The sequence below is a fragment of the Osmerus mordax genome, chromosome 27 (assembly GCF_038355195.1).
Source record: "Osmerus mordax isolate fOsmMor3 chromosome 27, fOsmMor3.pri, whole genome shotgun sequence".
NCBI classification, from domain to species: domain Eukaryota; kingdom Metazoa; phylum Chordata; class Actinopteri; order Osmeriformes; family Osmeridae; genus Osmerus; species Osmerus mordax.
The window spans coordinates 3,540,037-3,561,361 of NC_090076.1; the positions used below are offsets into that span (position 1 = coordinate 3,540,037).

General features: G+C 44.0%; 1 protein-coding gene and 1 long non-coding RNA gene across 7 annotated transcripts in view; one reads left to right on the forward strand and one right to left on the reverse strand.

The window, feature by feature from the left end:
* LOC136936898 (uncharacterized) overlaps positions 1–21,325 on the reverse strand; it is a 330,204-nt gene that overhangs the window by 188,449 nt on the left and 120,430 nt on the right. The gene's annotated exons all lie outside the window — the stretch shown is intronic.
* opa1 (OPA1 mitochondrial dynamin like GTPase) overlaps positions 1–21,325 on the forward strand; it is a 91,860-nt gene that overhangs the window by 26,393 nt on the left and 44,142 nt on the right. For all 6 annotated transcript variants that reach the window (XM_067230560.1, XM_067230562.1, XM_067230563.1 and 3 more), the window contains 6 exons: positions 8,422–8,493; positions 8,587–8,686; positions 10,780–10,910; positions 11,030–11,102; positions 11,194–11,266; positions 11,909–12,024. In XM_067230560.1, the coding sequence (XP_067086661.1) occupies positions 8,422–8,493; positions 8,587–8,686; positions 10,780–10,910; positions 11,030–11,102; positions 11,194–11,266; positions 11,909–12,024 (565 nt within the window). The remainder of the gene's footprint in view (positions 1–8,421; positions 8,494–8,586; positions 8,687–10,779; positions 10,911–11,029; positions 11,103–11,193; positions 11,267–11,908; positions 12,025–21,325) is intronic.

Below are 21,325 nucleotides of genomic sequence, written 5' to 3' on the forward strand. Positions count from 1 at the left end.
TGCAAGCTAGCTAAACTTATACTACATCGAAAATAATTTTGTAGACATAACAATGGATTCTGCCACTAAATGAGTGACTTGGCTTTATTTTTGGACATACTATCCACAACCAAAGTGTGTTACACAATGCTGTAAGATAGCCTATACTCGTGCATTGCTCTTGGTACCCACAATGCCCTGTGGCAAGCTGAAAAGGTACTAAGTTAAGGGCATAAGCTTAGTTAAATAAGCATTGTTTGGAGTTCTATTGTTGTGTTTGTTCTGTTTTGATATGTGTAATGCTATGGTCTATAGTTTAGATAATTTGAGTGTTCACCCTGATTGGGAATGTTGTCTAGTTAGATGGCTATCCAAGCTGTCCGCTGCGACAGTGTGTCTGGGCAAGTAATCAGTCGTGAGCATTGGTCCGTTACTAGCCAATTGATGAAGAAAGTGTTTGTCCGTCTCTTCATAAACGGAGTGACTAAGTTCAGTTGAGTTCTGGATTTTAATACGTATTTATCAATCTGCAGATTGGGAGAGAAAACCAGTCTTCTGACCATAAATGACAACACAACACCAAGCTTAGGTCTCAACCAGGTCTCTCTCCGTTCCGAAAGCCGGAGGACCATCTTTTATAGAGCACAGGAATGTAAACATAGATAGTTAGCCGGCGCAACGGTAACGTTGTTTGCTTTCAAAGTGCGGCTTATATTCCAGTGCGGCTTATACTCTGATTTACAAACGAAGTGCTCATTCTGGGGGGGTGCGGCTTATACACGATGCGGCTTATTTTCCGATTAATACGGTAGTGGGAGTCAGGTGGCTGAACGGTGAGGGAATCGGGCTAGTAATCCGAAGGTTGCCAGTTCGATTCCCGGTCATGCCAACTGACGTTGTGTCCTTGGGAAAGGCACTTCACCCTGCTTGCCTCGGGGGAATGTCCCTGTATTTACTGTAAGTCGCTCTGGATAAGAGCGTCTGCTAAATGACTAAATGTAAATGTAGTGGGCATTATAGTCAAAGCCACCCTCGGCTTTGTCCTAGCAGCGAAGCGTCGTAGGAGAAGTAAACGAGCCGGTGCGACTTTGTCGGCGCGGGGCAAGTACAGCATTACCGGGGATATTTCTCTCCAACGTGCGTTCGCTGAGCAACAAACTGGACAACCTTCAGCTACTGGTGTGAAAAAACAGAGACTTTCATTCATCTTCCGTTTGTACTTTACGGAGACATGGCTGAGTGAACTGATCCCGGACTCTGCGCTACAGCTAGCAGATTTTAAACTGCTGAGAGCGGATCGTGACTGTGCGTTCTGGCAAAACGAAAGGCGTGGTATTTGTTTTTACACTAACAGTGTCTGGTGTGGAGACGTGACAGTGATTCTGCAGCACTGTTCTCCTGATCTGGAATCATTTTTTATTAACTGTAAACCTTTTTACTTGCCACGTGAGTTTGCGTCATTCATTCTGGTCGGCGTCTACATGCCTATGCAGGCTAGCGTCAACGAGGCTCATCGTGTGCTTGCCAGCCAGATATTGAGTATGGAGCATGCAAATCAGGATTCCTTGGTTATTGTGCGACTTTAACAAAGGCAATCTCACCCAAGAACTCCCCAAATACAGACAATTCATCAAATGCCCTACCAGAGAAGGGAACACTTTGGATCACTGCTACTCTACAATCAGTAAAGCATACCATGCGGTCCCCCGAGCAGCACTGGGTCACTCAGACTACGCCATGGTCCACCTGATTCCTGCATACAGGCAGAAGCTTAAGCGCTGTAAGCCTGCTGTGATGACATCGAAACAGTGGACCAGTGAGGCTATGGAGGATCTGCGGGCACGCTTGGACTGCACTGACTGGGATATGTTCATGCCTCCAATAGTCTGGATGAGCTCACGGAGGCTGTGACATCATACATCAGCTTCTGTGAGGACTGCTGTATACCAACACGCACCAGGGTGAGCTTCAACAACGACAAACCCTGGTTTTACAGCTAAACTCAGAAGGTTAAGGCTGGACAAAGAGGCCGCGTTTAGGACCGGGGACAGGGACAGATTCAAGGAGTCGAAGAACAGGTTTAGCAAGGCGGTGAGGGAGGCTAAACGACTGTACCCAGAGAGATTGAAACACCAATTCTCTGCAAACGACTCTGCTTCTGTCTGGAGAGGGCTCAGGCAGATTAGCAGCTTCAAGCCCAGAGCCCCCCACTCCACTAACGACTCTCGCCTGGCCAATGACCTGAATGAGTTCTACTGTCGATTTGAAAGACAATTGGACTGTCCTGAACTATCCCTTCCCTCTGTGGTAATGAAGTCTTTCGAGCGCCTGGTGCTGGCACACCTTAAATCCATCACAGACCCTCTACTGGACCCCCTGCAGTTTGCCTACAGAGCCAACAGGTCTGTGGACGACGCAGTTAACATGGCCCTCAACTTCACCCTACAGCACCTGGACTCCCCAGCATCCTACGTCAGGATCCTGTTTGTGGACTTCAGCTCTGCCTTCAATACCATAATCCCCGCCCTGCTTCCACCTGCAGGTGGATCACAGACTTCCTGTGTGATAGGAAGCAGTGTGTTAAGCTGAGTACACGAGTCTCTGACTCCCGGTACATCAGCATGGGATCTCAGGGCTGCGTCCTTTCCCCCCTGTTCACCAACAGCTGCACCTCCAGTCATCCGTCCGTCAAACTCCTGAAGTTTGCGGACGACAACACCCTCATTGGGCTCATCTCTGGTGGAGACGAGTCTGATTATAGGTGGGAATCTTGACAACCTGGTGACCTGGTGCAGCCAGAACAAATTAGAGCTCAATGCTCTTAAGACAGTGGAGATGGTTGTGGACTTCAGGAAGAATACAGCCCCACTCACCTCCATCACCCTGTGCGACTCCCCAGTCAACACCTGTGGAGTCCTTCTGCTTCCTGAGCGCTATCCTCTCCCAGGACCTCAAGTGTGAACTGAACATCAGCTCCCTCACCAAGAAAGCACAACAGAGGATGTACTTCCTACGGCAGCTGAAGAAATTCAACCTGCCAAAGACAATGATGGTGCACTTCTACACAGCCATCATTGAGTCCATCCTCACCTCCTCCATCACCATCTGGTACGCTGCTGCCACTGCCAAGGATAAGAGCAGGTTGCAGCGTATCATCCGCGCTGCTGAGAAGGTGATCGGCTGCAATCTGCCTACCCTCGAGGACCTGCACACCTTGAGGACCCTGAGGCGAGCAAGGAAGATTGTGGCCGACTCTCTCACTCTTTCAGTCCCTCCCCTCCGGCAGAAGGCTGCGGTCCATCAGGACCAATACCACACGTTTTCTTCCCATCCGCTGTTGGCCTCTTCAACAAGGCCAAGGGTTCACACTGACTTTAAATGTCTCTAATGTCTTTAAACACATTGCAATTTGCACTACAATACACCATTTGTTTCTTTTGTACCATTTGTTTTTTAAATATTTGTCATTAAAAAAAATATATTGTAAATTATGGCAACTTTATATTTTATTGTATATTTTATTTTAATTCTAAGTATTGCTAGTCTATTTACCTTTAGTATAGCTGGATCTCATATTAAAACAATTGTTAGAAAGCTTGAATCATCCCAAGTGTTAAGTCACATTCAGATCTGAAGGCTGCTCTTGACTGACAACTATAGTTATGGTTTGGCTACTTTGGTTCTTCAGAGTTAAAGATCTGACCATGCCATACCAAATCACTGATGTATATTTACATTTACATTACATTTATGCATTTAGCAGACACTTTTATCCAAAGCGACTTCCAAGAGAGAGCTTTACAAAAGAGCATAGGTCACTGATCATAACAACGAGATAGCCCCAAACATTGCGAGCAGCCAAAACATGAAGCATACATTGTGGAAAACCAAATAAGTGCCAAAGGGAAGAACCATAAGAGCATGCAGTTAAACAAGTTACAATTGAACAACATGAAACTCCCCACAAGAGTGCAAGAGTGTCCCTGTAGAAAAAACAATCAACAGTAAAATATTTCACAGCGAGTGCAAGAATTTGAAACCGTTACAACTAACCAACAAGAGCAACAAGTCTCTCAATAAGAGTCATTGTAATCCTGGAGGAAACTAACATCAGGAAAGGCTGGAGGAGAGACTTGATGTAGTCGGGTGCAGTCCCGTTCACCGCTCGGAAGGTCAGTACCAGAGTCTTGAATCTGATACGGGCCGTGATGGGAAGCCAGTGGAGGGAGATGAGGAGCGGGGTAACACGGGAGCGTCTGGGTAGATTGAAGACCAGACGGGCCGCCGCGTTCTGAATCCTCTGGAAAGGGCGGGTTGCGCATGCTGGGAGACTGGCGAGCAGCGAGTTGCAGTAGTCCAACTTTGAGAGGACAAGTGCTTATACTAGCAGCTGGGTGGAATGCTCAGACAGATATCTCCTGATCTTCCGGATGTTGTAGAGGGTGAATCTACACGACTGGGAGACCGCAGCAATGTGGGCTTTGAGGGAGAGCTCGTCATCCATGGTCACCCCGAGGTTCCTGGCAGAGGATGAAGGGGTCACCGTCGCAGATCCCAGGGTGATTGAGAGATCGTGGGAGATGGAGGGTTTGGCCGGGATGATGGGGAGTTCTGTTTTGGCGAGGTTCAGCTGGAGGTGGTGCTCGGTCATCCAGGCGGAGATGTCTGTGAGGCAGGCCTCGATCCTAGCTGAGATCCCCGGATCAGTCGGGGGGAACGACGGGTATTGCTGCTTGTCGTCAGCATAGCAGTGGTAGGAGAAGCAATGGGAGGTGATGATGGGTCAAAGCGAGGTGGTGTAGAGGGAAAAGAGGAGGGGTCCAAGGATGGAGCCTTGTGGGACACCAGTGGAGAGCTGGTGGGGGCCTGACACTTTGCCTCCCCAGGAGACCTGGTAGGATCTTCCCGACAGGTAGGATGAGATCCACTGAAGTACAGTGCCAGTGATGCCCATCTCAGAAAGTCTGGCCAGCAGGATTTGATGGTTAACCGTATCAAACGCTGCAGAAAGGTCCAGCAGAATGATGACGGATGACCTCAAAGCCGCTCTGGCAGTCTGGAGGGCAGTGGTGACTGACAGGAGGGCAGTTTCTGTGGAGTTGCCAGTCTTGAAGCCCGATTGGTTGGGGTCAAGCAGGTTGTTCTGAGAGAGGAAGTTTGACAGTTGGTTAGATACAGCATGTTCAATTGTTTTAGAAAAGAAGGGTAGTATTGATACCGGCCTGTAGTTCTGGAGGACAGCTGGGTTAAGGGAGGTTTTTTTGAGTAAAGGGCTAACTCTGGCCTGTTTGAAGGCAGAGGGGAAAGTGCCGGAAGTAAGAGAGGAGTTAAGGACATGGAGAAGAAAAGTTATGATGGAGGGAGAGATGGTTTGAAAGAGAGGGGAGAGGACTGGATCAAGGGGACAGGAGGTGGGGCGATGAGAGAGAATGAGGTCAGAGATCTCTGCCTCAGACAGGAGAGAGAAAGAGTTTAGACATTTAGTTGGGTCAGTCATAGAGGGTGAGTGGGTAGGAAAGGTGGGTTCAGGGAACCGACTGCTAATGTCAGCAACGTTTTTCTCAAAGAAGGAGAAGTCGTCTGCTGTCAGGGTGGAGGGGGAGGGTGGGGGAGGTGGGTTAAGAAGGGTGGAGAAGGTAGAGAAAAGTTTATCATTAATTAATTAGTATATAATTAATATATAATAAATGCAAGAAGAGCATTAACATATTCAGTGTCAAGTGGTGGTTCACCTGTTCGTAGCACATGGGCTCACCGCAGCGGCCCGGGTTAGAATCCGGCCCTGGCTCTTCTCTGCATGTCTTCCCTTCTCCCCTACTTATCTCATACTTTCACTGTCCAATAAAGCATGCATATTCCCAAAACATATCTTAAAACAAATTGTAGGATATAAATGTCCCCCCCCTCAGCCCTGTTGGCGCTGTTGCGAATTCAGACCGCAGATAATTGTGAAACCTCTATGTAAATGTTGCAATGTCATGATTGCGCAATGAGTACCAATTATAAGCAATGTCAGTTAATTGACCTTTTTCGTAAGCCTCGCCCACCTTAGTTACCATTGTTAGTCCGTCAAGCGTTGCTTCTTTGTATAGCGGGTGCTACTGTAAACTGCTGTATAAGTAGCATTCTGTACCGGTCAGTGTAAGTGATTCTTTTGGGGTAATACCTCCAGATTGGGGGGAAACGGATTGCAATATGCAGTGGATATATTCATAATATTCAAATCAACAAGGAAGTGGACATATCAATTATTAAAGCAAAGCATACTGTACTACAGTACAGAAGTACTAGCAGAGGGTCAAGGTTAAACTGCTTCAGTGATTAAAGCAAATTAATTCGTAATTGGTTGTTAGGGTATCATGTTCAAGTTTATAATCTACGATTCTGAATTAAAGTAGGCAATATTTCCAGCACAGACCTAGCCTGGCTCTGCCCTCCTACGTACTTCCGCTCAATTTTCATTTTCCTTCAACATTCCGTCTGGGTCTGCGCTATATTTGTCGGTTTTCTCCGAACACATTTTCACCGGTCCAATCAGCGAGGGAGTGGCTGAGAATGATGATGTTGAGGTTGTGCGCTAGTTTGAGTTGTAGTTCAGTAATGGCGGCGGAGAAAGAGGCAAGCGAAGCCATTCAGTCCGTTGTGGCAACGCTGCCGAATATCCAATTCCTGCACTTCACAGCCTCAAAAACAACATACACATTTTAAGCATTCTACCTCCCTCTTTAAGCTACCATTTGTAGCTACACCGTCACCATGTTCTCAAAAAGTGAGAACCCTCACATTAAGTGGGTGACATCTGTAGATTAGATGCTTCTTGCCTCCTGCTTCCTGCTTTGACAGTAGAGTTTAGCAGCTTAGCTGATTGTGCATACCTGGGATACCTTCATCCAGGGAGAGGATCCTGATTCTAGACAATTTTACCCTGTTGATTTGTCATTCGCTTTTCCAAATAATAATATAGAACGATCCTATTGTGGAAAATAGATTTTGTTTTTTAAACCTCTAAAGAAAGAAAATACAAATGACCACCACAGCCTTTACTCTACCTATGCACAAACAGCACATTTTTACACGTTACAGCACAGTAGCTACATTTGTCTACTGTGCTTCAAACCTCATGGCAAACAGCTAGTTTGGCCATGGAGGAAGCATTGCATTAGGACTAGGGATGCGTATTGATAAGATTTTAACGATTCCGACTCCTTATCAATTCCTGCTTATCGATTCGATTCCTTAGCGATTCTCTTATCGATTCTCCCCTCTACAGCCAACTATGTCTGTGCGTCCTGCACCCCCCCACACACACACTCGTTCTAAACACATTTCTCAAACTGGCTTTGACTGGCTCTGAAATGAGCTAATACCTACCACCTCTAGGCCTCTTCAGGCCTCTGTTTTCAAAACAAAATCTAGTCGGAGATAGAAACTTTCAGTTTCCTTGTGTTCAAGCTTCTATTACTCAACACCAGTAGGACTTACAGGGGTCCTAACAACAGGGGAAATAACTTCAGTGTCACCTTTCAAAAGAGACCATTTACATGCATGTACTCCAAATGGTTCAACAACAGCTTTCAATGTACTTTGGGTATGTTGTTTAGGCATTTTCAGGCACATTTAACAGGACTATTAAAAGGTTAAACAATTAAAATGCTAAGTTTAATAATGGATTAAAAATCGATATGCTCAGTTTAATAATGGGACACGCGAACGTTTGCTGATGACACACGCGCCCCTATAACGTGAAATGATCAATACTAATGGGAGACGAATGCCGGAGCTAAAATGTATGCTTCAAACGACGGGACAGAAGATAACTAGATCGACTACACACAATAAAGGCAAATTGCTTCTCACAGTAACAAGTGGTTGTGATCACTTTTGAGAAGTTTAGCTCTACCTTAGATAGTTAGAGATGAAGCGCGAACGTTAGCTGCGCTGCTGCATGCATCGAACACATGACGTTCCAGTAACTTCATTCCATGCTGTGTGTTCAAATGCCTCTTCATATTTGTACTATTTCCTCCCTTCGACGAAATAGACTTTTTACACGCGTTACAAGTGGCGTTGTTGTCATTTTGTCGTGTGAAATACAACCAAACTTTAGAACACTTCTTCCTAGTTGCCATGTTTGCTGCAGTCTGTCTGAATAAACTATAAAAGTTTGCGCATGCGCAACGGCACAGAGAATCGTTAACAGAATCATTAAGGAATTTTGCTAACGATTCCAAGGAATCGATTCACTGGGAACCGGTTCTAAACAAGAACCGGTTCTCGATACCCATCCCTAATTAGGACACAATTAACTTGCAGTGCATCCCAAAGCGTCAGACTTGTATGACCTAAACATTTGCTGGTCTCAGACTACTAACCAAGTATTAATGTCAAGCTAGAGGATATCTTAACTTAAATCATGCTAAATATTTTTTGTTTTGATGCCAGACTATCTCCCTGAGTGTTAAAGGCCCAGGTATCCAGAGGATGGTCCTTGTGGATCTACCGGGATGCATCAATGTGAGTGCAACTCAAGATACGTTGAGTTAAACACAGATGTACAGTTGTGATAATGCTGTGATGCTTATGCAAATTTATGGATTTATATTCTAGACTGTGACCACAGGCATGGCTGCAGATACCAAGGAGACCATCTTCAGCATCAGCAAGGCCTACATGGCGAATCCTAACGCCATCATCCTTTGTATCCAAGGTGAGACCCAGTAGTCAATATTGACAGATCTATTATCCATTAGGAATGTAATAGTACACGGTTTTTACTTAAACTTTAGATGACCCATATCAGTACTGCTTGTGCTATGCGTGCAATTAAACCAAATGTACATTTGACAGTTGCAACAATCAGATATACAATTTCGGGTTGTCTCCAAAATGTGCAGATTTTTTTTATTTATATGAATAACCTGGTTTACAACAGGGTTCCCGCGGGGTCTTAAAAAGTCTTAAATTCTGAACTTTTAATTTAAGGCCTTAAAACGTTTTAAAAACGGCCAGATTTTTATCCAAGGTCTTAAATATCATTTAGTCAGGTCTAAAAAAGGTTTTACCCTCGTTCATTTCCAGAACCGCTGGCCGCAGAAAGTTATGACAAAGCAAAAGCATAGCAAAAAAGTATTGAGTCGCAGCCTACAAAGCGGAGCTCTACAAACGAAACCAGCAGAACACTGCCCTCAGAACGTTGTGTTCTAGTTTTTTCTGGGGGATATTGGTGTTGGTATGTACACGGTGATAAAACTACAAATCCTGTTATAAATGCAATACCTGCCCGCGAAATACGTCTGCACTTCCTCTGGGTTTGTTAAAGTTCGGCTACGTGTGGAAAATGGGAAAGTGTACTCTCAACGAGACATGGCTAGCGATTTTCGCTGTTGGTTACAAGCGGTACATTTCAAAGTTTTGTATATTACTTAACAACAAGTAGGCCTACTTTGTGTATGTGACTATTACATTAGGTAGTGAAGAAGACTCTTTGTGAACCCTATTGCTGTTAAAGTACCAAGTCAATGAAGTTAGTTGCCAAGTACAAGTTCAAGACAAAATCAAATATTTATTACAGATCTGTAAGGTGTAGTTGTCTGATACGCTCAAGTTGAGCATCTCCGAGGACTGGACAATGAATACAGGAATGAAAGGCAGTTAAATAGTATCACAATGCGGGAGGTTTTACTCTCACAAGAAACGTTAGGGGGTGACATCAACATAGCCTTCGCAAGCACAGACAGAAGACGCCACATTCATGGTGCTAGATAGTGTTTGTTTAGTCTTTAGATGGTTCATAGAAATGGTAACCTTGGACCTACACTACCGTTCAAAAGTTTGGGGGTCACCCAGACAATTCAGACAGTTTTCCATGAAAACTCACACTTTTATTTATCAAATAAGTTGCAAAATGAATAGAAAATATAGTCAAGACATTTACAAGGTTAGAAATAATTATTTTTATTTGAAATATTAATTTTGTTCTTCAAACTTTGCTTTCGTCAAAGAATGCTCCATTTGCAGCAATTACAGCATTGGAGACCTTTGGCATTCTAATTCTAATTCTTCTAATCATCCATTAGTCTTCTAAGGTAATTAGCAAACACAATGTACCATTTGAACACTGTAGTGAGAGTTGCTTGAAATGGGCCTCTATACACCTATGTAGATATTTCATTAAAAAACAGACAATTCCACCTAGAATAGTCATTTACCACATTAACAATGTATAGTGTTTTTCTGATTAATTTAATGTTATCTTCATTGAAAAAGTGTTTTTCTTTGAAAAATAAGGACATTTATAAGTGACCCCAAACTTTTGAACGGTAGTGTACACGTCTCACACATTCCTTAGTTGCATCTTACAAATAATTAACTTATGGCTATACAGACATAAGCAAGCTTTAGCAAACAGCATGATGGATAAGGATACAAGCAACATAATTCAGAAATAGGCACATTTCTCTCTTGGACATGACCAAAGGTCATGTTCTCATGAGCTAATATAGCAGGGTATAGATCAAACATTGTTTATTATATTCAGAACATTCAAAACATTATAAGAGTAATAAAGTAATCATTAGTTGTAATCTTCAATTATTGTTAATTGATCAATGGTTTGTGACAGACCTGTTCAGTAGCAAGCTGCTATTCATTAGACAGCAGCAAGGACATTACACAAATGGAAAATGTGGGGGCAAAGAAGGGAAAAAATGTAAACACAACTTTGAATTGAACAAAGATGTGTTTAATTCATAACTTTGTTTATAACAACTTTTCTCCCTTATTCACGTTCTGTTTTCTCAGATGGGTCAGTAGATGCCGAGCGCAGTATTGTGACAGACCTGGTCAGTCAGATGGATCCCCAAGGGAAGAGGACCATTTTTGTTTTGACCAAAGTGGACCTGGCTGAGAAGAACCTGGCCAGCCCCAGCAGAGTAAAGCACTACTTTCATTGGTCCACTTTCCTCATGTCCTTGGTGATGAGAAAAAAATTGACTGTGGTCTTACTGAATAATAATAAAAATACGTTTTTTCTTGTTCTGTTCTGCAACAGATTCAACAGATAGTTGAAGGAAGGCTGTTTCCCATGAAGGCTCTGGGATACTTTGCTGTTGTGACAGGGAAAGGTGTGGTGCTCTGACTCTGTAAAGTACTTTGGTATAACTTGTTCCCTCACTAAGTTGGATTACCCATTACATGTGCTATGCTCCTCTCCAGGCAGCAGCAGTGAGAGCATTGACTCTATCAAAGACTACGAGGAAGACTTTTTCCAGAACTCTAGACTGCTGAAGTGAGTTTATCACCAAACTATTCGTCTTTAGGGAGTCTCAGGTTTAACCGCTCAGGTGGCTGAGCGGTTAAAGAATCGGGCTAGTAATCAGAAGGTCGCTGGTTCGATTCCCGGCAGTGAGAAAAAATTACGTTGTGTCCCTGGGCAAGGCACTTCACCCTACTTGCCTCGGGGGAATGTTCCTCTACTTACTGTAAGTCGCTCTGGATAAGAGCGTCTGCTAAATGACGATGTCTTTAAAGGCAGGGTAGCTACGTTTTGTGACTTTAGGTAGGTAGACAGAGAAGTAGCCTGTCCAATCATTGCATTTGGTCTGAATGCTGTCCATTCATTTAGTTCAGTCCAAAATAAATGATTGGTTGTGTTTATGACAGTCCTTGGACAGATCTGATTTATTAAATTTTGCTGTCAGACCTTTAGGTTTATTGGTTGCTAACAGGATGTGGAAGGAAGTTTATTTCAGCAAATATGACAAAATGTGCTTCTCAACAACATTACCTACCCTGCCATTTAGGGGATATTATAATTGGTGGAGCAAAACATCTGACTTTCCTGTATGCTTGAATCTGAAAATAACATTGTAGTCAATGGCATTCTGCTTTTCGCTGATGTCTGTCTTTGTAACTGTGCTTCTGCCCATAGGGACGGCATGCTGAAGGCCCACCAGGTGACCACCAAGAACTTGAGTCTGGCTGTGTCTGACTGTTTCTGGAAAATGGTGCGGGAGTCTGTGGAGCAACAGGCTGATGCCTTCAAAGGTAACCAGGAGGATCGCACCACCAGACACACCAACAGACCTTAAGCATGCTGGTGAACTTCGGCAGTGACAATCTGGATTAATTCAGAATTTCCCCCCTTTCTGCCTGAATTAATTTTAAGTTAACCTTCACAGCCTGGTGTCACATGGGAATATGTTGTAGAACAGAACTGTCGTTATTTCGTTGGAAAGCCTGATTAGTCACCTTTACAACAAGGTACAACTTGTAAGGATCGTGCATTCGTGGAATGAGCAACACAGCTAACCGTGTGGGTAGCAGCCCACAAAAGTAAAAAAATCCCCTGCAATATTCTTCTGTTGGTATTCACTCTTGAGGAGTTTATATATATTATAATTTATTTTCCCACCCTTACTCGTCCCTCAATTTTTGCACTACAAAGACAATGTCGGTTTCAAAATGTTTGTCTTGGTCACGATTGCATTGCTCGTATTGGATTTTACATTCCGTTGCACGGTTTAGGCTTAATTTAAGTTTTGGTGGTGAAAAGTGAAGGCTAACTATCTAGCCACAGTCAGAAACGTCACTAACGTCACAAACACACACGTGATTACCTATACTAGCAGCTTGTTAACTTCTGGGAGATGGGTAACTACCTAAAATGGCAAGACAGCTACAGAAACGCCACAAGCAAAGGCCAGGGTGATATATATTTACTGATTTAACATTGTGAAATGTAATGTACAATATGATATACCATATTTCACTGAGGTATTACGGGGCGTTTACACTGCAGCGACGCGAGCAACGCGACAACATGCTTTCCGTTCATTTTCAATGGAGCCAGGCGAATCACTTGCGTGGTGCATTGTGGGTAGCGACGCGATGCAATTCGAGTTTACATTTATTCATTTAGCAGACGTTTTTATCAAAACGACTTCCAAGAGAGAGCTTTACAAAAGTGCATAGGTCATTGATCATAAACAATAGCCTCAAAAACATTGCGGGTAGCCAAAACATGAAGCATACATTGTGAAAAGCAAATAAGTGCCAATGGGAAGAAACATAAGAGCATTTAGTTAAACAAGTTACAATTAAACAACATGAACCTCAAAAGTGCAAGAGTGTACTTGTAGGAAAGCAAGCAACAGTAATATAATTTACAGCGAGTACAAGTAGTTAAATCAGTTACAACTAACCAACAAGTGCAACAAGACCCTCAATAAGTGTCATTGCGTCACTGGTTTAAATAAACGAAACTAACATCAGATCCAGCAAATCTTTCTGAAGTACTGTTGTATTCCCGGAACAAGTGCGTCATTAGTCTTTTCTTGAGGGTGGGGAGACAGTCAGTGTCTCTGATGGAGGTGGGGAGGTGATTCCACCATTGGGGGGCCAGACAGGAGAAGAGCTTGGGTTGGGAGGTGGGACTACCAGACGGTTGTCAGAAGAAAACCGAAGGTGGCGGGTGGGGGTGTAGGGCTGGAGGAGAGACTGGATGTAGTTGGGTGCGAGTTGAGATTTTCTCAACTGAATGCAAATGAGGAGCGATTTTTGCTAGTGATGGCCAATCGGATTGTTTTCTTGTTTCTCGTAATGTAGCAACCATGGTAAACATGTCTAGCTTTCAGTTTCAAGATGGAGGAAAAACTAATCGCCTGTGTGGCTGCATATCCAGTCCTGTACGATACGTCTCTGTATTTGTACAGAGACATTAATGAAAAGAATGAGGCCTGGCACAGGGTTGCCGACTGTTACTCCTCTCGAGTTAAATCAAAGGCTAAGTTGTTCTTCGGTTTCAACTGACATTTATTGTAGCGTTAATTCCCCAACAATGCCGTCAGCACTAAGAAAGTAAAAACATAAACTTCAATTACTTTTCGAAACAGTGTTTTACACAGAATAAACGAAATGTACATACAAAACAAATAATAAACTGCACATTCAACACATAATTGACTAATTACACATGTTCACATGCAGAAAAGCAATTAACACGACAAACACATACCTCATTGGCCTCTCTTACTCGAGGAATAAACTTGGACAACTTCTTCTTCTTACATTTACATTTACATTTAGTCATTTAGCAGACGCTCTTATCCAGAGCGACTTACAGTAAGTACAGGGACATTCCCCCGAGGCAAGTAGGGTGAAGTGCCTTGCCCAAGGACACAACGTCATCTGGCACAGCCGGGAATCGAACTGGCAACCTTCTGATTACAAGCCCGCTTCCCTAACCGCTCAGCCACCTGACTCTCTTAAAAATAAAACTTATTTGACTTCTTATATGTGTCGGCTTATTTGCTTATAAACTACCTCGTACATGCCACCAGCACAGCACCTCGTGTGTCTCTTTTGATGTAGTGCACCGGCAAACCCATCCTGACAGCAACAATCAACAATTCAAAAGCGGAAAGAAAAATAGGTTCCCCCTTTTGTCCATGGTTCTATCAAAATAACAAGAAATGAACCGACATACGCCAACAGAAAATACATTCCTCATTCATTCAAAAACCATGCTGAACATCTACCTATTTATTAATTATTCTCTAATAAAATAGATCTAAATATGAGAGTTGCCTCTCTGACGGCAGCTACACCGACATTGTCGGTGCTCCTTGTGTTTTTTTTGTTCTTTCAAATTCAGTCTTGTCACATTACGTAACTTCGTTCTATGGGTAACTAGCTATCTAGCCCGGCTGGGACTAGTCGTATCGACAGATTAGCAGAGACTTCAAGTACAGTAATATAATAAAACTAGTGGTTATAATTTTTTTTTATCTAGATTAAAATGGCTCATTTGAATTCTGCCGAAGGCATTCAGAATATGTGTGCTACCCAAATAATGACTAAAAGTAAGTCTTTGAGAACGGGTTTCTCAAACCAGGTGGCGCATTACACCAGGAGCTCATCTCCTGTTTCCAAAATGCATCACAAACTGCTTGAGAAAGCTGTTCTACTATGATAATTTGTGATGAAAATAAATTATGTTCAATAAGATGTACTTGTGTTTATTAACTGTTTATTAGATTAGTTAGCTTGGCTGATAGAGCTGTGCTGACGGGCTTGCCTCGGTTGCACTCAAACATCGTAGTTTGACGATGACTCTTCCCCTGCGCTACATCAGTGCTTGGCCCGGCATCTTCCGCAATAGCTAAGGGATGCTTTGCGTTTAGGTGGTATTTGAGACTGGAAGAACTCCTACAGTAAACTAATTCTGCATAGCACAAGGTGCAAACAACCTTAGTCTTGTCAAGGTTCGAAGACTCGTTCTCGCCCCCTACAGTGCAATTCGGCTAGGTATACATCCGCGCTAAAATATCAAGGTGAAAGTCATCATAGCTTGCGTAGTATAGACCCAGCTCCTAACCCAACTTTGAGAATAGATTAACCCCTTTGACTCCTGTTAAATGTGCCTAAAAACGCCTAAACAGCTTCCCCAAAGTAAATTGGAAGCTGTTTACATTTACATTTATTCATTTAGCAGACGCTTTTATCCAAAGCGACTTCCAAGAGAGAGCTTTACAAAGTGCATAGGTCACTGATCATAACAACAAGATAGCCACAAAACATTGCGAGTAGCCAAAACATGAAGCACACATTGTGACCAACCAAAATAAGTGCCAAAGGGAAGAACCATAAGAGCATGTAGTTAAACAAGTTACAATTAAACAACATGAACCGCTATAAGTGCAAGTGTACCTGTGGAAAAAGCAAGCAACAATAATAAAAACAATATATCACAGCGAGTACAAAAATTTAAGTCAGTTACCACTAACCACAAGAGCAACAAGTCTCTAAGCAAGAGTCATTGTGATCCTTGAGGAAACTAACATCGGGTCAAGCGAACCGTTCCTAAGTACCGTTGTACTCCCGGAACAAGTGCGTCTTGAGCCTTTTCTTGAAGGTGGAGAGACAGTCAGTGTCTCTGATGGAGGTGGGGAGTTGATTCCACCACTGGGGGGCCAGACAGGAGAAGAGCTTGTGTTGGGACCGGGCGGTCTTGAGCGGTGGGACCACCAGGCGGTTGTCTGAAGAAGACCGTAGGTGACGGGTGGGGGTGTAAGGCTGCAGGAGAGACTTGATGTAGACGGGTGCAGTCCCGTTCACTGCTCGGAAGGTCAATACCAGGGTCTTGAATCTGATACGGGCCATGATAGGTAGCCAGTGGAGAGAGATGAGGAGCGGGGTAACATAGGAGCGTCTGGGTAGATTGTAGACCAGGCGGGCCGCCGCGTTCTGAATCCTCTGAAGAGGGCGGGTTGCACATGCTGGGAGACCAGCGAGTTGCAATAGTCCAACTTGGAGAGGACGAGTGCTTGGACTAGCAGCTGGGTGGAGTGCTCAGAGAGGTATCTCCTGATCTTCCGGATGTTGTAGAGGGTGAATCTACACGACCGGGAGACCGCAGCAATGTGGGCCGTGAGAGAGAGCTCGTCGTCCATGGTAACCCCAAGGTTCCTGGCAGAGGATGAAGGGGTCACCGTCGCAGATCCCAGGGTGATTGAGAGATCGTGGGAGATGGAGGGTTTAGCCGGGATGATGAGAAGTTCTGTTTTGGCGAGGTTCAGCTGGAGGTGGTGCTCGGTCATCCAGGCGGAGATGTCTGTGAGGCAGGCCTCAATCCTAGCTGAGATCCCCGGATCGGTCGGGGGGAACGACAGGTACAGCTGCGTGTCGTCAGCGTAGCAGTGGTAGGAGAAGCCATGGGAGGTGATGATTGGTCCAAGTGAGGTGGTGTACAGAGAGAAGAGGAGGGGTCCAAGGACGGAGCCCTGTGGGACACCAGTGGAGAGCTGGCGAGGGCCTGACAGTTTGCCTCCCCAGGAAACCTGGTAGGATGAGATCCACTGGAGTGCAGTGCCAGTGATGCCCATCTCAGAAATTCTGGCGAGCAGGATCTGGTAGTTAACCGTATCAAATGCTGCAGAAAGGTCCAGCAGAATGATAACGGATGACCTGGAAGCCGCTCTGGCAGACTGGAGGGCAGTGGTGACTGAAAGGAGGGCAGTCTCTGTGGAGTGGCCAGTCTTGAAGCCCGATTGGTTGGGGTCAAGCAGGTTGTTCTGAGAGAGAGCTGTTCTTGAACCATTTGGAGTACATGCATGTAAATGATCTCTTTTGAAAGCTGACACTCTGAAGTTATGTCCCCTGTTGTCAGGACCCCTGTCAGTCCTACTAGTGTTGAGTAATAGAAGCTTGAACACAAGGAAATTGAAAATTTCTATTTCCGCCTAGATTTTGTTTTGAAAACAGAGGCGGTAGGTATTAGCTGGAAGACTAAATTGGACCACAGGTTGAAGCCTTACCCAATTCAAATCAAAAGTCAAACATAATACCACAATATATTCATATTTGACACATGTTTGAGTACATCCAGGCATTTTCTAAAAGGGCCTTTTGGAGACTCCAAAATGACCCTTTGTAACCAAGGTCAAATACTCATGATAAAAAGGTATTATTTTTCATAATTGTTATCTCTAATGAAAGGTGGTACTTAGAACTATCATATATAATAGCTAAATCCCTAATTAGTATTACTGAAACACAAAAACTGAAGCATGAACACATTGGAGTGCTTTATCTGATTCCAAGGATTGGCGCACAAAGAACACTGATTCTGTCAACCATATTGCGCAATCGACTGTTATTTTGAAGGCTCCACAGACACATACAAATGAGGTATTGGCATTTTCAGCTAGCTGTCAGCTACAAGGCTAACGAGCTAATTTCAGAGCCAGTCGAAGCCAGTTCGAGAAATGTGTTTAGAACCAGTGTGGGGGGCGGGGGGGGGGGGGGGGGGGGGGGGGGGGCAGGACGCACAGACCTAGTTGGCTTTAGAGGGCTGTCAACGGGGCATGGATGCTCCTATTGGGTCAAAGGTGTCAATCAAAAGGGGAGGGTTCAACGGACATTTTGATGCCTTCATATTGTAAATACTCCGTTGCTAACCGGAGAAAAGAACACTTATGTGAACAAGTTGTTTCTTCTGTCGGCTAACTTGCATAATGAAACAAAGGATAATGCCTATTCATGAACGTAAAACATTGTATTTGGACAAATTACTTTACATGGTTAGATACTTTGAACCCTTGGGACTGTAAGCAGATCAAGTTTTGATGGCATGATTTGCACACCTGGACCTATTTGAACCACTTAGGGTGAGTAAAACTTTTTTCTTTGGCATTGTTGAAGGAATGTTCACCGGAAAAAGACGTTGACTTTGCTTGCTATTGCGACTTGATCTTGAATTGGTTTATTTCAATGGAAGCACAAGAATCGTAGCTTTCCAATGATGTATAACATGTGTAGCGTCTAAAAAATATATTTGTTAGAATTTAGTGCGTCGTAACTGAGGAAGGGGGGGGCAGCATTTTTGTAACGCGGGCGAAACAGGAGCGTAAACAGGTTAACAGCGATATTTTTTTTTATCGCCGATAAGTCGCAGCGCGTTAACCCACGTTAACGCCCCACCACTAAATAAAACATTTTTACACATGTCAACATGTATGTCTATTAAACATTTTTGTATTTTGTATAGGCTACAAGTTGTATTTTGATCGATATTGCGAGTACGTAAACCCAAGTCTGCACACTTTGCCATGACGTTATACGAACTACAACAGTGACTTTAGAGAACTACAACTCTGCATTCATCTGTCTGACACGCCCCCGAGCGTGGTGCACTGTGGGAAGGCGAGCGATGGCAAGCGATTTGCGTCGCTGCAGTGAAACATACCTTTAGCATCATGACATTAGCCTCTGTTACCCGACACAAACGACAGCGGTCTGTGATGTATCTGTTTTCAATCGTTAAAATAAACATTCTTCAAAGATAAATGTTTGTTTTAGGATTTATGACATTAGATTACAAGTAAACAATTCGTTGGTGAAATTATCATTACCTGTTGTTTTAAACCAGTGTAGCTCACTGCAACGTTGTACACTGGTAAGAAAAACAATTCCACCACTGTGTAGGAAACCAAATGGCGACAGTACATTTTCAGCACTCCCCTTACTTAAATCAAAAGTCCCAGATTGTTTCACCAATTGAAAAACTTATCTGACTACTAACCTCAACTTCAATGCCACAGCTTAGACTGTATGCCAATCTCTTCACAAAGGTTTCCTCTACATCTTCAAGTTGGGACTTTTGTTTTGAGATATTTGAGTTTGTCCGATGAGTGCCCCTGTTTTAGACCTCAAACTATAAAGGAAGCATTAATGCTAGAGTTTCCTGCTCAACCGTGGAGTATCTGATTTGGCACCGATGGAATTTCTTTGAAAAGAAACATACTGGATGGTTTACTCCATCATCATCTTCCTGAAGAACTGCCCCAGTTCCTGTCAACTTCCATTTCAAATGGTCTGTTAAAGTTTGGAGCTGCGAGAATGGGGATCGTACAGAGTAGCGCTTTAGCCTATTCAAAGCACGTTGACAGTCTGCTGTTCAACTGAACCTTAGGGCTGAGTAGGGAGGTAAGTGGAGCGGTTATGCATGGGGAACTCCAAGAACAACACAAATGGAACCCCTTCATCCCAGTCTGACTTTGTTGCTAAACAATATTTCTTAAGCATCCCCTTCAAAGTCTGGTGCCATCTCTCTAATGCACCCTGGCTCTTGGGATGATATGCACTGGAGGTTTGATGTGTGATGGCTAGTGTTTGCATCTCAGAGGCAAATAGTTTTGACGTGAAGTTGGAACCTTGATCCGATTGTAACGTCTTGGGTAGGCCAAACGTGGAACAACTTAATCAAGACCGTAATCACTGCTTTGGCGGTAATTTTACGGAGAGGGATTGCCTCTGGGTACCTCGTAGTACAGCACATGATGGTTAGCAAGAACTGGTTGCCTAACTTCGTTTTCGGGAGTGGACCAACACAGTATTATCCTCTCGAAAGGCTCACCCACCACCTGTATCAGGGAAGAGAGGACCACGGGGAATCGTCTGATTTGGCTTTCCCGTCAGTTGACACACATGACATGTTTTTCAGTAATTAACTACATCAGTTTTTAAGCCAGGCCAGAAAAAATGCCTAAGGACATGATCATACGTTTTGGTGATTCCCAAGTGTCCTGCCCATGCATAGTCATGTGCAAGCGACAATACCTGCTGTTGAAACTGAGTAGGTAGCACTACTTGATAAACGGAATCCCATCTTTCATCTGTATTATGGGCGTTCCATTTCCTCATCAAAAAAAACTTTTTCTAAGAAGTAGGTGGTTTTCGCGTTGCTGGCTTCAACTGTTGAATCTATTGAAGCAAAATTTTCAAAGGCTTTCGTCTTTTTGTTGACACTCAATCACCCCCGCCGATGTGATGGTTTCTAACAAACCACTTAACTCCTCATCGCAAACACTTGGTTTGAGATCCGTTCTAGGTGGAGTGAGCGACTACGCCTGAGTCACAGGGGGCGTAACTGGACTCTTTTCGGATATATATAACGGAGAAAGATCGAAGATCTCTCCCGTGTTACGCACTTGGTCGCGAGTCACTGCGCAAGCTGGAAACACTGGAAGGTCTGTATTCGGATCTGAATCTGATTGAGCAGGACCAGGTTTGTCTAACACCTACATTACGGGGATTACTCTACCCCCAGCAAGATCGTTACCTAATAACAGAGCCACACCTTTAACTAGCAATTTGGGCACTACCCCAACATGGAAACGGCCAGCCTGATGACAGATAAACCCAATGCAGAGGTACTGAAACTGTACCCATTTTGTTTCCCGTTAGCAAAACATGAGACCCACAACCAGGGGCTGGACGGGACCAAAGCAAAGAAAGTAAAATACAGCCTACCCCCTTACCTGTCCTAACTACATATCAAACAATACTTGCTAACATGCGCTTGAGCAGAACGCCCTAACCAAAATACAGGGGGTGGTCCGCCCAGATCTAACCTAATGTGTTTAGACAAGGAAGTTACCCTACGGGATGATGTAAGCCCAGGGCGTCTTGCCTAACACTCCCAAGGTACTTGCCCTCCTACCTGGGAAAACAAAAAGAAACAAAAGATTAACAATGGTAATGGTAAAACAACAGTCAACAACAATACAACACAAACAATCACAGTCAACAGGTCTCTCAGGCTTCCACAATGTCACAAAACAAAACCCTCACAAAGAGCAACCAAACACACAGAGACCCCGTTCGAACAGTGGCACAGATATACAGCTGAAAGGATGACGGGATTGGATGAAGGGAACAGGAACCAGCTGAACGTGATACCGGGAGAGAGGAGTCAGTGATGAGTGACAATGAAGGTGATTGGCGCCACCTGTACAGAAAAGACACACAGAGCCAAAACAAACACACACAGAACACATGACAGGAC